The sequence below is a fragment of the Heloderma suspectum genome, chromosome 1 (genome assembly GCF_057233095.1).
Source record: "Heloderma suspectum isolate Gila_16-S chromosome 1, 16-S_ref, whole genome shotgun sequence".
In the NCBI taxonomy this organism is placed as follows: domain Eukaryota; kingdom Metazoa; phylum Chordata; class Lepidosauria; order Squamata; family Helodermatidae; genus Heloderma; species Heloderma suspectum.
Window position 1 is genome coordinate 124,762,653 of NC_139458.1, and position 16,793 is coordinate 124,779,445.

At 44.6% G+C, this 16,793-nt stretch overlaps 1 protein-coding gene across 3 annotated transcripts; it reads right to left on the reverse strand.

Annotated features, from left to right (window-relative positions):
* Positions 1-678: 678 nt before the first annotated feature.
* Positions 679-16,793, reverse strand: MRPL23 (mitochondrial ribosomal protein L23). Of its 3 annotated transcripts, none has more exons than XM_084855987.1 (5): positions 16,736-16,793; positions 15,096-15,218; positions 11,461-11,543; positions 9,565-9,638; positions 679-1,491 (listed from the first exon to the last, which is right to left on the reverse strand). In XM_084855987.1, the coding sequence occupies exons 1-5, from the start codon at positions 16,750-16,752 to the stop codon at positions 1,327-1,329; spliced, it is 462 nt and encodes a 153-aa protein (XP_084712113.1). In that variant the 5' UTR covers positions 16,753-16,793; the 3' UTR covers positions 679-1,326. The 3 variants fall into 3 exon arrangements, with proteins under 3 accessions (XP_084712113.1, XP_084712118.1, XP_084712105.1); XM_084855992.1 differs by having other exon boundaries at positions 16,721-16,793; XM_084855979.1 differs by lacking the exon at positions 16,736-16,793 and having other exon boundaries at positions 15,096-15,348.

The window sequence follows — 16,793 nt, forward strand, 5'->3', positions numbered from 1 at the left end:
CGAACTGTGGTGCTGGAGAAGACTCTTACGAGTCCCCTGGACTGCAAGGAGGTCAAATCAGTCCATCCTAAAGGAAATCAACCCTGAGTGCTCATTGGAAGGACAGATAATGAAGCTGAAGCTCCAATATTTTGGCCACCTAATGCGAAGAGAAAACTCCCTGGAAAAGACCCTGATGCTGGGAAAGACTGAAGGCAAAAGGAGAAGGGGACGGCAGAGGATGAGATGGCTAGATAGCATCACGGATGCAATGAATATGAACTTGAGCACGCTCCGGGAGAGAGCGCAGGACAGGAAGGCCTGGCGTGCTATGGTCCATGGGGTCACGAAGAGTCGGACACGACTGAACAACAACAACAAATGGCATTTTAGTCTTTTCATTGTTTGTAATCTGCCCAGAGAACACTGGTTATTGGGCAGATTTATTTATTTATTTATTGCATTTATATCCCGCCTTTTTTTTCTCTTGCAAGGAACCCAAGGCGGCTTACATTATCCTCCTCCTCTCCGTCTTATCCTCACAACAACAACCCTGTGGGGTAGGTTGGGCTGAGAGTCTATGACTGGCCCAAAGTCACCCAGTGAGCTTCCATGGCCAAATGGGGACTAGAACCCGGCTCTCCCGGCACCCAGTCCATCACTCTAAAATGTCTACAGATGAAAACACGAACAAAAAAGTAAGGAAGTGGACAAGGTGATGCCTTTTATTGGACCAGGCTCAATTGGTGTATGCATGTTTGGAAAGATCAGAGTCCTCCCTTCAGGCTGCAAGGACATATTTTGCACAGTTTACACACCCAAACATACCACAATGCCGTATTAATGGGGAAAGAGAGGACCTCAGTTCCACACACCCCAAGAGTGTCATCCCAAAAGCAGCACAAGATGCCCAAAGCTTTACCCTGTCCAACAATTCAGCAGTAGCCAGATCATCCCAGCTTTCATATATGGCCCTCATCATAACAATAGCTAGCTCTCTCAGTTCTTATACATACTTTCTATGCTCCAGTGAATGCCATTCAAATAACCTATTTAGGGCAGGAGGAGAAGAAAAGAGACTGGTGGCCTGGCTGGTGCACCTTTCTGGATGGATAGCACAGCGAGCATTTCCTTCCACAGAACAAAACAGCTCTGGGAGAAACGGAAAGGGTTGTTCCTGATTTCTTTGTATAGATACTATTTGTTTCTCCTCTGTTAGACAAAAGGGGGACCAGCAAGGGCTTTAAAAACATTGTCAATGTAATGGCATTACAAGATGACCATCAATATTGGATGCAATGGTTCAAGTCCCTGAAAGCAACCCAAACCAACAGCAGGTTGATTCCATCAAAGTCCAAACCAGCTAGGAACTCCTCCTTGCCTGGGGTCATCTTTCTGCCTCTGTCTCTCATCTTCCATAAATTTATTCTGGATGTCTTCAAAAGAGCCAGGCTCAATGGTTTTTTCTTCCTCTGGAAACAAGTCCGGAAACTGAAAGGTCTGTCCTGCAGCCTAAGACAGAAAACAATTGTTTAATCTTACGTTCCAGTAGTAGCTACAACACTCTTTGGACAGCTGTGGGAAATTTCAGCTGGTCCAGAATGCTACAGCCAACCTCCAAGAGACTCAGCAGAACTCAGAGAAAGTTAGGTGCTCAATAAGTGCTATGCATTTTTATCCTACCCTTCCTCGAAGGAGCTCAGGGTCTTTCCGCCCCCACACCCCAGCTTGCACACACACACACTTTAAATGATGCCCATTCTGTCCTAATCACTCTGCTGGTGGAGAAGGACTGGCCCAAGATCACCCAGTGAACTCAATGGCTAAGTGGAGGTCTGAACCCAGGACTCCCCAGTCACAGACTGACACTGGCTCTCCCAAAGTTCTTTATTACAGAAACGGCAGGCAAACGTCCAGCACTGATTCAACGATGACACACAAGTCCATGCAGGCAACAGAGTAACTTATTAAATATGGTGCAAGAGTCTCCAAGTCAACAGGTCAGCCTGGTCAAATTAAAAGATGCCCTGACTATCTAGAAGATCCATTCTAATAGATAGATAGATAGATAGATAGATAGATAGATAGATAGATAGATAGCAAAACCACATTTCTCAACTGCAGCAGGTATGATGTGACTGCATGGGTCCATCAGGTGGTCTTTGCTGGCCTTGGAATATTATGCAGCTCATGCTTTTCTCCAGCCCTAGCTTAGAGATAAGATCCATCTACATCCATTGGGATGTAGAAGAAGGATGAGGTGGGGAAGGAATGCATCAGAAAGGTGCACATTTAAATACAAGTTTCAGCAGTTTAAGACGTACTTTTCGCCTTTTAGAGATTATTAAAAAGTGGGAGGAGCACCACCATTGAAATGGGCCAATGAAGGCAGGAGTAGGCAGAAAAGTAGATCTCCAGATGTTTTGGACCAACTACTGAAGCCCCTGCTAGCCAGTGGTCAGTCAATCGTCAGGAATGCTGGGAGTTGAAGTTCAGAACATCGGGAGACCTCCCTTCTGCCCACCCCTGAATTAAAGCACACCTCAGTGATTTCCTCAACTCTGTGCTTGCTATCTCTAAGTCCAGCAATAGCTCAGACAGACAGACAGAATATTAAAGCACAGACCAGGGCTATTCAGTGCCTCAAGGTCTACTGCACAACAGACTGAGTAAAATGATATACTAGGCAAAACTGTATAATGATACGAAATAAAAAGTGATTTGTGAAATTCATGTAATTCCTGGAATGCAGCATTAAAATTTACAACAATCATTCTCCATAATGAAAAGAGTCAATGCCAACATCGACCATTGCCACAGACTCAACGTCTCCCATTTGGAAAACAATCATCAGCTGACCTTTTAGCTTTTATTTAACAGCAGGAACCTATTATTCAGGAAAGGCATTCTGTTCCGTTGACACTATCTCTTTATTTTTCCATACTGTATGCAGTGTTGACAATCTCATTAAAATCAGCTTTCCATTCACTTCAAGTAGAGCACTCAGTACAATAAAATGATCAGACAATAACATGGCATAGAAAGATGTGTTATAAAAATAATGTCTGGGGCTATTTTGAAACTTGTTTTCCAAAATACGTTAACAGCCCTAGCCCACCCCTAAGAACTTGGAAAGAAACACTGTATAAACTCAGAAAACATGAGCGTCTTTGCTGCCATTCTACAAATCAGAATTTACTTTGCAAGCTAAACAGGTTTTTGCTGACAACAGCACCCCATGAAATTACTTTGGGCTGACGCGCAAATGAACTACGCTCACAGAGAGGTGCAGCTATAGCTTTCCACTATTTTTGAAACAAGTTTGTTTGAAATAGGGTGTTTGAAACAAGTACCCTATTGCTTCTCAACCTACTGCCCATGTGAGAGCTCATGATCCTAATCCATTCCAACACTGTGATTCAATATGGATGCTACGGTAGCAGTTTTCCTGCATCAGCAGAGGCTTGGACTAGTTGGTCTTTAAGGTCCCTTCCAACTCTTTATGATTAAAGGGAACAAAGTCTCAATGAACGACACTGGTGAATCATTCAAAGTTCTAGTTTTGTCCTTGATTCTAGGGCCTAGAACAGATGGGCAACTGCCAGGGGGGGTCCCCAGGGGCCATTTTTGCCCCCTCACCCCCCCCCATGACCCACACTCCGCAGGGTGCTGTCTAGTTCGCAGGCAGCTGTGCAAAAACATCAAAAAGTGGGTATGGAGTGCTGAAGGTCAAATCTAGCTTGATATGACAGTAAATTGGACACTCTGAGTGCTCCGTAATAGCTACAGAGTGCTATTTTACACCCTGTCATTTCACCACCAAATTTGGCAGTGCAATGGGGGCCGCATGCAGCGCACAGGCTACATGTTGTCCACATCTGGCCTAGAAGGTGTGACCCCTACATAACTAGGAGACCATCTCCATCTCTGCACGTCATCACCATGGTCTGTAAAAATTTTGTGACAATGCCCCTCTCATATTTCAATTAGGAAAGGCCAAATTGCATTTTGATAACTGTTCCACATCTCTAGATCCCTCTCCTGCTCAGAGGCCACTTAAATCCAAGTCTGGGCATTTTCCAGAAGCAATGCAACACTTGTTTGTTTTTGTTTTGAGGGAAAACCAAACTGGCTTTTTAATGGCTGGGGGTATTTTGGTTGTATGACATAAACACACACCCCCCTCATCTTAAAATGGTTGTTGTCCACCTTACTTCTAAGGGATCAAGCAGGGTAGAAACCTTTACAAAAATCACTAAAACAACAAAAATAACTCCAGCATACACACACCAAGGGCAGCCTTGGAAAGTCATCAAGCAATGTTTGCATGGTTGCCATCTGCCTCTTCTACTCGCATGTACAACGTCGTCATTGAGTGATCTTGCTACACATACCGGGGCTGGGTTTACTGCCAAGCTGAGAACTGGGAGGCCTTGTCTATGGCAGACACAGCTCTTCTGTCCTCAAACGGCAAGGATGCGGCCTCTAAGGATGAGCCAAGGTGCCAGTCCTCGCAGTTTTTCTTCTACGTTTTCAGCATTTGTCACTGTGTTACCGGAGGCTAAAGGCAAATGACTCTGAGCAAACGTTTCCACGAAATGCGACACATTTTCCCACCCTCTTTTTCTTCGTTTGTTTGTTTTTAAAAAGAGGGCATGGAGGAATGCTCAGACACGACAGTGGAACGAGACAATACTCTTTCAGCCAGCTATGAAAGTGCTCCCCAGTTCCCATTTCAAGGCTGGTCAAAATCAAATATTGAGCAGAAGTCAATCCATATCTGGAACCTTTTAATAAATAAAAGTCAACGCAGACAAGTTGGCTCTTTCCACCTCTTGTTTTGCCGAGAAATGCTGATCTTGGCTGGCAGCCAGATAGGGTTTGAAACAGCCAAGACATTACATTGAACTCTCAGAACTGAAAGCCTTATAAATCCTCCACAATACCAGGCAGTAATTTTGCACTGGTCGGGTTCTGGAGTGCTGAAAGCTTTATGAAAAATAGTTACTGTGCATGTTCGGTAGCTAGTGTAGCTTGACCATTTTGTAAATTCAACTATATCCAGAGGAATAACTGTACAGAAGGGGCTAAAATATCCATTCAGAGAGACCCTGTCCACTGAGGTATCAAAGGCTTTTTTACTCATTGCGATTCAAATCTGAATGTCTGCCATATTCACAACCATTTTGTTGAGGGGGGTGGGGAGAATCCATGGACAAAATCTTTCCCTTCATAATGTCAATGAGCTTTTGTTACTGATCTCATTTAGGATGTGAATAAGTCATTTCGCCTGGTGAAATGCTGTCAGCCATATATTTATTTATTTTATTTATTTCATTTCTATACCGCCCAATAGCCGAAGCTCTCATATATGTCAGGAAATGGGCTACTGTGTTCTACACCAGCTGAAGCTTCCATACAGCCATCAAGGGCAGCCCCAGGTATGGCACTGTACAGTAATCTAGCCTCAAGGCACTAGAGGCATAGATGACTGTCACCTGATCTGAATCAGAAGAAAGGGGGCCCAACTTTCTATTATGTGAACATTGTTGACCGCACAGTAATTTGCTGAGCAACAACAATTTCCAACAAAATAGGCAGGCTGCAAAAACAGGAACACAGCTGCCATGTCATATGTGGCCTGGAAGCCACATGACACACGTGCCAAGATTAAATGAGCTGCCTAAGGGCAACAGAGTTCAGAGCTACCAGATGATTACACTAGTCACTAGATTATACTCTCCCAGCCCCTCTCAAGTGACTTGGCATCAGCACAAATGGTAAATGCACACGAAGATCCTCTAGAGCTGAACACCAGGAACAGGAGAAAAAACCTGGGGCAGAGAGCAGCTGAGGTTCTGAAGGCACAGAAGCTGTTTTCATATTGATAAATAACCTGGTTCTGGCTTTTGAAGCATTAAAAAAGACAGCAGTAGTTCTGTACCATAATCAAGGTTACAAAATGTTTTCTCCGTAAGAGGAGGGGGGAAAGCACATCAAGAACAGTCTGAAACTACAGAAGGTGATATTGACCACAAGCACTAATTTGAGGTCATTTGCAATGGGAGACAAATACCACCTGTGCTGGGGAAAAAAAACACCCTAATTTCCCAAGAATTAGGAGGAGAATGAGTCCTCAATCTTCAAGACAACCTGGTCCTTGTGCATATTCATCAATTCTCTGTTCTCACCCATACAGCTATGGGTTAGCTGATGTCTAACACATCAGCCATTTCATCTTCCAACACTTGAATGCAATGATTAATGTGTGCATATTATATTGCATAAGTTGGCCTGGAAACCAGAAGCTGATGACTTCCAGAGTAGGGAAACGTAACTGCTGCAATCAAGACAAAACAATATTTCTCAGATGCAGAAGAATGCCAGCTAGTGAAGAAAGCAATGCAAGGAAGAATAATACTGCCACCTACTGACACTTTACAGAGGCCAACATGAAAACCTTCTAAAGTAGAAGACTTTCTTACAGGATTGCCTGGAACTTGTAACAAACAGGAACTTGTCTGAGGCATGGATTTGTTTACACCAATCAAAGGGTGAAGCAAAGGTTGAAGCAAGGTAAAAAGCAAGGAAAAGAACCTCTGAAGCACCAAGGACTCTTTCCTTGTCTGTTTCACCCTGGACTACCTCTCTGTGCAAATGAACCCATGGTAGTGTAGGTATGCGGCAGACCAAGGCAGCTGGCAAGGGGTCATGCTAGAACATCTTGACTCCCCCATACAAAGAAAGCCGAGGCGAGGTTGTTGATTTAGGATAACCACCTCCAACTAACTGGCTCTAAAAGAAGCATGGTATCCCCAGTCATATGAAACAGGTCCTAGCAATGCTGTTTTCCTCCCACATCATTCATGAGTAATACTAATTTTATGTAATATTCGATAACACACAAGTCGGCTAGAAAAACATCATGGGCACCCGACAGGATTAACAACTGATTGAAAGTTCATCAGAAGTAGCTTTAAAAAAAAAATGTGGTTATTTGTTCAAAGACTTCCCGTCAGGAGCAACCAAAAGATTAGTTGTTCTTTAGAACAAGATCAAGGTCAACCAAGAATCATTAAGCAGATAAGGCCAAACCAGCTAAGACAGAATGAGAACTGTTCCATTAGTCTTTTAAGATATTCACTACAAGTAGTTACAAAAAAAAGTAAGTACAGCTGTAATCCTACACCCACTCACCTGGGAGTAAGTCCCACTGAACTCAATGGGGCCTACTTCTGAGTAGACAGGCATAGGATTGCACTATAAGAGTCATTTCAGCAACTCATTAAGTTGTAATGGTGAATTTTTAGGAATCAAAAAGATGCAAAGAGGGAGCAGGACGCTGGAAGGATTTGCACTTTGCTGTGAATCAGAACCAAAGAGGAAGGTGAGAGAGAGCCAGCGTGGTGCAGTGGTGAGAGTGCTGGACTGGGAGCCGGGAGATCCGGGTTCTAGTCCCCATTCGGCCATGGAAGCTCACTGGGTGACTTTGGACCAGTCACAGACTCTCAGCCCAGCCTACCTCACAGGGTTGTTGTTGTGAGGATAAATGGAGGAGGACTGTGTATGCCATCTTGGGTTCCTTGCAAGAGGAAAAAAGGCGGGATATAAATGCAATAAAAAAATAAAAAAAATGATGGCAATTCAAAAGCAGGTATGCCAACCAATCCAAGAGCACCTCTAAATCCCAGTGGGACTGCAGGCGTGAGTCCCTGCCTTTCTCCCAAGCCTGGATAAAGGGGGAGCTCTTCCTTGCAGGCACACAGAGCTTCAGAGGTACTCCAAAGTGGCAAGACTTCTGAACACCTATGAAGACCATCAAAGATGAGACCCAGCCTTGGCACCAAGATGGGAGAGGGTCAGGGGCAACCATACATTTTGGCTAACCACCAGGAATACTGAAAAAATTAAAAGGGATATGGAGAACAGCTGCAAATATTACGAGCAGGATTAAATGACTTCGTTCTAGAGCTCTGCCATTCAAAGGTTTGTGTGTCAGCTACTGCAAAAAAGCAGGAACCCCCTATGGCGAAACTAGCAAACCCTACTCAGCATTAGCAGAGTGGATGAACATTTTGAGCCTACAAGCTGCAATGCAAAGACAACAGCACACAGCAATGGATGTACGCATGCCAGTACCAACCCCTGCTCCTCTGTTGGCACAACAGCTGCCATTGGCTCTACTGCACCAATCGTTTGCATGCCCCACCCCAATTGGCCAAACATTTGCCTGGGGAGAAAGGTACTTTAAACAGTCTCTCAGTAACTCCTCCTAGTCTTCAGGACTGTAATATCCTGACCCAGTCTCTCCCCTCTGAGAAAAAGGCATTAAAAATGAATAATTCTCAGTTCTTAAGGGGGGAAATCAAATGTAAATATGCAACCTACAAAATTCCACCAAAAAACTACACTGTGCAAAAATAAACACTCTGTAGACTTGCCTAAATGGCATTATTATATTTATTAGGATATTGAATCTTTAGGCCTAGATGTTGGAGAATGAGCAGACATTCTTTGACAAATGTAACCATTTCAGTGTCATAGCTTCCGACTGGAACAACCTGGTGCCCTCTGGTGTGTTGGACTACAACTCCCATAATTCCCAGCCAACATAGCCATAGGGAATTATGGGAGTTGTAATCCAACAGATCTGGAGGGCACCAGGTTGGAGAAGGGCTGCCCTAGAAACTCTGGGAAACTTGTGGGGAAGCTGAAAATCCTTTATTAGAGAATCTCATGATATCTCCTGGGTAAGTCAGGGCAGTGCAACTAGTTTAGCCTTATAGTACAGGCCCTCCATGAAGCTTTTCCCAGAGTGATCCTAGCGGGCCCTTTTATTTTGGTATGGTAATACAGAACAGAAAGATGCATCTCTCCCACACACTGGCCAGTGTACATATAGAAAACTGACCATGTTTAGTATTTATGTGCCCAGTAACTGATAATTCAGTAAAGAACATAAAAAGAGCCCTGCTGGATCACACCAAGGATCCTCTAGTCCAGCATTCTGTTCACACAGTGGCTGACCAGCTGCCCATCGGAAACCTACAAGCAGGACATGAGTGCAAGCACACCCTCCCACCCATGTTCCGCAGCACCTGGTGTATACAGGCACACTGCCTCTGATGCTGGAAGTAGCGTATGGCCATCAGGACTAGTAGCCATAGATAGCCTTCTCTTCCAAGAATCTGTCTAACCCCCTTTTAAAGCCATCCAAATTGGTGGCCATCACTATGTCTTGTGGAAGTGAATTCCATAGTTTAACTATGTGCAGTTCTTATTGTCTCACACCTTTCACAATGACTCACACCAAGATGGCTACTATAAACCCAAGCGGCAATTTCTAATTCTAAGAGCCTAGGACGCACCCTTACTGGATCAGACCAAATGCCTATCAAGTCCACAGTGGCAAGCCAGATGCTTTTCGATGCCCTTTGGAAAAAGAGCTCCATCCTTGCAGAATTTGAACAAACACAAATTCTTGTTTATCCATACAATTCAGAAGAAGCATGCGATAGTTGGTTAAATAAACGTCTTAGTCCAATACCCTTCTTTTCCCAGCTTCAAACAGATACATTTACTCACCAGCTGTACATAGGCAACCTTGTAATCTGGCTTCTTTATTCGTCTGTTCTTATGGTCCCTCTGCTTGCCTGAACCTGTTAAGGAAATGAAGGTTTGACTTGACTTCCCATGAGCTAACAATTCCTCCCTTCCCTAATTAACTGTTTTTCAATTAGGGACAGTTTTGATCTTTTGGGGAGTTCATTTTTTCAGTCGCAGAAGACGTATTTGCATGGTGCCTAGAAATGACACTATGGCTACTTCCATCAGACTGGGTAGACTCTTATTTCACAGCAAAGGTATTTAGGGCTGTAGTGTTAATCATGTAACTTTACTTCCCACAAGGCTGTCTCATCCCATATTCAAATTCGTATTTCATTGCATCAACTGTAGGTCCTAGCAATATAGGCAAAAAATTTTACATAAGGAATCAGTATATCTAAAACTTCTGCATTATCATGCCACGGTGGAAAAGAGAAACTTTTAACTGAACACAGAGAAGCAGTCACATTACTAAGGCTAAAGTGCTCCAACCTAACCTGCCATCCTTAGTACCATCAGGGCACAAGCAGGAAGCACCATTTCTCTTTTAAAATAATGTATGTATTCACAATAATTAAAAATTCCAGAAAACACACACATTTGGAACAGTCTGCGCTAAATCACCATGTAATGACCCAGTTCACATGATCAAAACAAGCAACTCTGCCCTGTTGTTGAGTTGAGGTTTGTTTTCCCTCAAACAAGCCATGCCACCCAAGTTTGAACGACATGACAAGCCGTGCCCAGACAGGTAATTAGGCTAATGGCACCCAGTTCTCACTACCAATTTAAACAAGCCATGATGGGTTATTTAAGCCACAGTGGCTTGTTTGATCGTGCCAGCCTGCCCATTCTTGGTTATAATTTCTCAGCCCTTGACCTTCTATCTTTGTCTGCCCGCCTCTGGACACGCACACCAGTATGCGGTGGCTCAAGATTTTACAAGTGGGTAGAAAACAAGGAAGAGTAGGAGAAATCTAACTCAAGCTTATTGTTGGCAGTAACTGACCTTGCGGAGTTGCCCTGGAGATGAATAAGGGTGACTTCTCTTGCACATCTCCAAGAAATGTAATGCTAGTTACACCAAAGCCCCAGTCCCTTTCATCTCCATGGGATTTGCACAGGAAATGTTCCCAATGGACTATGCTCAAAAAGTATAAAGCACTTTGCATGCTTAGTAGGTTTAGTAAAAGATTTACCATTCATTTGCCTAAGGATACTTTAGCAAACCTCCCTTCCTTACAACTGCCCCGTCCCCCCTTTACTTACCTACCTCCTTTGGAATAAAGAAGAATATCTTCACTTTTCTCCCTCTTAGAAACCTGAAGCTTCCCATCTGCTACAGGAGACTGGCTTTCTTACCCAATCTTACTATGTTTTGCTGGCTTGTAGATAGCCACCAATATTCTTGTAGTGAGGAAAAAGACTCAAGACTGGTCTTCCCTAGCCTGGTGCTCTCCAGATATGTTGGACATCTTCTCGCCATCCCCAGCCAGCATTGCCAAATAATCTAAAGACATGTGTGTTCAAGGCCCCCTTCCTCATATCTTTAGATTCAACTACAATGCACACAAAGGATGGCTGATTTATTAGAAAACTTTAGAGATTAGAGATCTATCAACAATGATAGTCAGATTGTAATCCCAAATGTGATCCTCCCATGGAGAAGATGGGGATATAAAAATAAAGCCCAATTCACATAGGAACTGGTTAATTTACAAATAAGTATAATCTCTGTGTTTATCTTATTTATAGGGCCCTACTAATCAATAGCAAGCTAGTGGCTCTCCAAATACTAGAGATTGAGGAGAGAGAAAAATATATCCCGATAGTTTTGTTGAAAAACAGAATTTGAAACATGCTCTTAAGACTCACCATGTTGTATCCTGGTTCTTATAGCAGCCACAGGTACATTGTATATGCTTTCAAGGTAATCCTTCAATTCCACTTTTGTCATCCTGCACCAAATGCAAGTAAGCAGTTAAAACACAGAAACACTGCCAACATCTTAATTTCATATATAACCATGTCTTTGAAAGAAGCATAGTATTTTATTTAGGCTAGGATTGTCTTATTACTATAAATGAGATTAATTGGCTTTATTAATACAAAACTGAAACTTAATCCAGACAAGCAGACCAATTACCAGTTGTACCATGAGACTGTTCAGCCTGTTCTGGATTGGGGGGGGGGGGGGGGGCGCTTCTACTGAAGCAATTGGTTTGCAGTTTGAGGTCAGCCCTGCTGCTCCTAAATACTCAGGTGGCAGGGGTAGCCTGGGGTGCCTTTTATCTGCCTTATGTGCCAACCGTGCCCTTTCCTGGAGAAACCAGACTTGGCCTCAGTCATTCATGTTCGTTACCTCCAGGCTGGATGACTGTAATGCACTCTACATTGGGCTGCCCTAGAAGAGCCAGTGTAGTGTAGTGGTGAGAGTGACGGACTGGGAGCTGGGAGATCTGGGTTCTAGTCCCCACTTGGCCATGGAAGCTCACTGGGTGACTTTGGGCCCGTCACAGACTCTCAGCCTCACAGGGTTGTTGTTGTGAGGATACCTCACAGGGTTGTTGTTGTGAGGATACAACGGTGAGGAGGAGGATAATGTAAGCCGCCTTGAGTTCCTTGCGAGAGGGAGAAAGGCGGGGTATAAATGCAATAAATAAATAAATAAGACAGTTGAAACGCTTCCATTGGTTCAGAATGCCACTGCCAGGGTTCTGACTGGAGCAGCTCAATCGGAGCACATCACAGTAATCTTTTATCCAAAGGGCAGGCAACTTGTGGCCCTCCAGATGTTTGGGCCTATAATTCCTGTCAGCCCTAACGAGCATAGCCAATGGTGACTGATGCTGGGAGGTGTAGGCCAAAACACCTGGAGGGCCACAAGTTGCCCATGCCTGAAACCTACTTCACTGACTACCAATTGATTCTGGGCTCAGTTCAGGCTGCTGGCTTGATTTTTAGCACCCTAATCTGCCTGGGACCAGGATATCTCAAGAACTGCCTCCCCCACCCTGCCTGCCAGAAGATTCCATTCTAATTTGGAGGCCTTCCATCAGGTCCCTCCACCATCAGCTGTATGGTGGACATGTACCCATGAAAGGGCCTTTTCAATTGTAGTAAGCCTGGCCCCATCACAGAAAGAGAAGACCACTGTACTTCAGCGGTCCTATTTAGAACCTTGTTTAAAAAACAGGATTTAACTGCCATCCCTGTCATTTCCATCTGTTTGGACATGCTTTGTTTAAAAGATCTGGTATTTGTCTTGCTTCTTTGCCATTATGATATTGTTTTACTTCTCTTTATGATTTTATGCTACCTTGAATACTGTTGCAGACAGGTGGGGTAGAAATTAACAGGAGCAACCACAACCCCCCCCCCCCCCACCACCAAGTCAAGTCCTAGAGGAATCATTCTCATCATAACATGATTCAGAAATGGTCAGCACTTCTTGCAGTCAGCCTAGGACATCTGCTAGAACATGACTTCAGAACACCAGCTTTAGCCACATGTATTCTCATATGTTAAGAACAGTCATGGGCAAAGGAATCACACCGATTAATCTAGCACTGAGGGACATTACTTTAAACATACTATCCTCATTGACAGTAGCTATTGGAACTCCAACAGACTTGTAACCTCTGGAACAAGATCTCATGACCCTGTTAGTTCACCATTTGTTGAGGTTGTCCTCAAACACACTTAACTTTGAAGTAAGCCCTATTCAAATCAGTGGCTTGCTTCCAAGATAACATAGTTAGGATCCCAATGTAAGACTCAAAACAATGGCACACAATCCCACTGTTGTTCAGTAGGAAACAATCTTAAAAACTAGACTTTTTAACAACCAACAGAATTTTTTTAACAACCAACAGAAATTCGTGAAGCTCTCCAGTGGGTGAAAGGCATCAATGTAGAGAGCTGTAAGTGAAACGATGGAACCGTACTTCTGCCAAGACACCTGCACTGAAACCCAAGTTCTCTCATTCTCCCCCCATCCACCCCTAGAATCCAAGCCAATATCTTCCTGAGATGTTCTTTACATCTTATTTATTACAATTATTTATAGCCTGCCTTCCAGGATACAAATCCTTCCAAGGCAGCTTACAACAGTCAACATAAACGTTCATTATGCATCACTAGCATATGCTACTTATTTAGAAGATTTACAGCTCAACTTTCTATCAAATAATCATCAAGGATCATCAAGGAAGCTCACAATCGATTATAATAATACACAGACACACACAAACCACAAACTCATACAACTCAGTTTATAACATCCATCTTGTTCGCCTGGCCATTGTGGGTGGGGGCAGAGTTTCACAGGCCCAAGCCAACAAGCAGTTGAAGCCACATGTTGTTTCTAGGAGGGACGTAAGCTCCCTGCAACTGCTCCTTCTGTGACTAATGGATGGGGTCAAACTGGTCTTCCCTGCCTTGCAGTGATGTTCTCCACTGCCGGCAGGTGCAGCCTCCCACTGAGGCTAGAGTGTGCTTCCCTTCAGCTCTGCAGTCCTAGGACAACTTTAAGAATCGGGACTGCTTCCAATCCTTGCTCAGTTTTTCATAGTTCCCACCCATCCCTTGCCACACCAAGAGAGATATGACTAGCCAATGCTCCCCTTGTGAAACCCACATGGATTACTGCAGGGGCGGGGAACCAGTGGCCTTCCAAATATTGCTGTACTACAACTCCCATCATTCCTGACCATTGGCCATGCTGACTGGGGCTGGTGAGAGCTGGTGTCCAGCAACATCTGGAGAGCCACAGATTAACATCCCTGGTTTCATAGCTAGAACTAGCTATGTGCCTTACTTATTAATGAAGAAAAACAAATCACAGGTGAGGCAAAGTATCTGTTGTCCAAAAAAAGAGAATATCCTAGCATTCTAACATGTACTGCACCAGTAGAAGACCCTAAGTTTTCCTTGAGAAATTCACATCTCTCCCTGATACTGGGGTATCATCTGCAGAGTTTAAGAGAAATTTGAGTGCTTGAGAATAACGTTCCCAACTTACTACATGGGATGGTGGAGAGGAGACATTCCTCTGAGACTGGGGAGGGGGTCTCAGGAGGTCCCTTGATGCTGTGGAAGCATCTGCAGCAAAGGCAGACAATAGCCCCTCTTTAGGCATTCAGATCTGTAACCATGGAGGGCAGGCAGGAATATGCACACCAGCCCCAGCCTCTCCAACCCCAACCTTCCCACACTGACAGGGAAGGTCTGAAGAACTGTAACTATATCCCACTGAACATGGCTATAGTCCTCCACGGAATTGCTCAAGGCTCCTGATCCTGCAGAGTGGTTACAGTTCCTCTTCAGACCTTTCCCACCAACACAGGGAGGTTGGGGTGGAGCTGGCAAGGCCAGCAGGCATGTCCCCATCTGCCCTTCGTGGTGACTGATTTAGAATGCCTGAAGAGGGCTCACGTTCAAGACACTTTCTTGCCCTTCTGCTTGTTTTAACCCAACAGGCAGATGTTCTCTTCCCTGTATGTACTTACTCCATGGGAATGCGAAATTGTACAGTGTCTTCTGGCTGTGGAACACCAGGCCTCACCATTGTCAAGAAGAAGTCAGTCCGAAAAACCCTTATTTGAGGATTTCCTAACTGGTACAGGGGATAACTGTAGGCAAAAGAAAAAAAAATCTGAAAGAACCTGGACATCTTGTAAAAACGATTTTAATCTCATTTATTACCAGGACACAGAAAGCATAAATTCTAACTTGCAACCTTGTTTAAAATAAGCAGCTTCTTCACCCTGAAGAAGCTTATAAGGCAAAGCGGTAAGGTAGAGAAGTGGACTTTATCAGAAAGTGCATATAAACGGGGGAAGCAGTCATGTTGAGGGAAGGGGGAATCAAGAAGGACAAGAGAAGGGAAGGCTTCACCATGGTAGCTTTGCTTTTGTTTAGGATTCTAAGCTGTAACAGACTACAGTCCACATTATCAGATGCACGAAGTGTCATCCTAACTTGCACGTATATGTACATGGGAGGGGGGGTGTTATAAACAGCGAGGTCAAGGAAAAATGAAATGCAGAAGCTACAGAGAGTGGCAATCTCGTTATTAACGGTGCCCATTTGCAAAACAGTTGCTGCTGCTAACACAAACAGCTGGGCATTAGGTAAGCCAATTAACACATGTCATGTAATAAAAAAAATGTAGCTGATTCAAGCCCCAGGAGATAGAATTGAACCTCCTGATAAACTGTAATTCACTGCTGACAACTTTCTGCATTTCATTTCCTTCTGACCTCACCGTTCACAATTCCCCCACCCCGCCACTATCGCCACGTAACTCAGAATAATATTTGATGCATCTGATGAAGTGGGCTGTAGTTCACAAAAGCTTATGACATAGTAAGTCTGTTGGGCTTTAAGGTGCCACAAGACTGTTGTTTTTGCAGTGTTGCTTTTGTTCTGTTACATGGAACTAAGAACTTAGTCAAAGCTAAAGATGACCATCTTGCAACATTAATAGCTAGTCCCTCTTAGAACTCATAAAGCATCATACAATAAAACTTGTTGTATGGATGGAGCCACGAAGCAATAACCCTCCCCCTCAAACACCCCAAAGGCTCTTGTTTGTCTTTCAGTTATTCAACGCGAAAAAATCAAAACGGGTCACAAGCATTTTGCTCTTTCTCCACGCTTTTCTGCAATCCATTTGAAAACAGGTGGCAAAAACCATTTATGAGAACCCTAAGCTTGCTGTGCCACCACAACCTCTGGGATAACGGCTCCAGAAAATCAGACGCGGGGGCTGTCTCTGCTATGCCTGTGGGGTTGCGCCCTCAGTGTACGAACTCTTCGGCTTCCGCGGCGTCCCACCGGTTGGCGCCCGCGTTTTTAAAGCCGTGCGTGCGCTGAGCTGAACGAGCGACGAACGAAGCTCAACACAAGGAGCGGGCCGCCGAGGACGCTGGCAGAGGGCGTGTGCCGGGACCCGGACTCGAGACTCCGCCACGCTCCTGCGGTCGCGAGTCGAGCGCCCTACGCGTCGCGCCACGGCAGCCACGAGTCCTCGCCGGCCTGCCGGGGCCCGTGAAAAGCGAGGGTGGACGAGCTTCGCGGGCTGAGTTACGCGGCGCGCGCGGAGAGGCGGAGGAAGGGGCTCCGTCCTCACCTCCCGGGTACTCACACGATTCGCCGAGCCATGACTCCGACCGCTCCGCCGACGTCCTCACCGCCTCCGGAAG

What these genes read in the sequence shown, in the direction of transcription:
- MRPL23 (XM_084855979.1), bottom strand. Translation starts at nt 15,259, where the DNA reads ATGTCCAGGTTCTTTCAGATTTTTTTTTCTTTTGCCTACAGTTATCCC. An exon ending in CAATTTCGCATTCCCATGGA is followed by an intron (nt 11,544 to 15,095) that starts GTAAGTACATAC and finishes CATTTGGTGCAG; the next exon opens with GATGACAAAAGTGGAATTGA. An exon ending in AGGTTGCCTATGTACAGCTG is followed by an intron (nt 1,492 to 9,564) that starts GTGAGTAAATGT and finishes TTTCTGTCTTAG; the next exon opens with GCTGCAGGACAGACCTTTCA.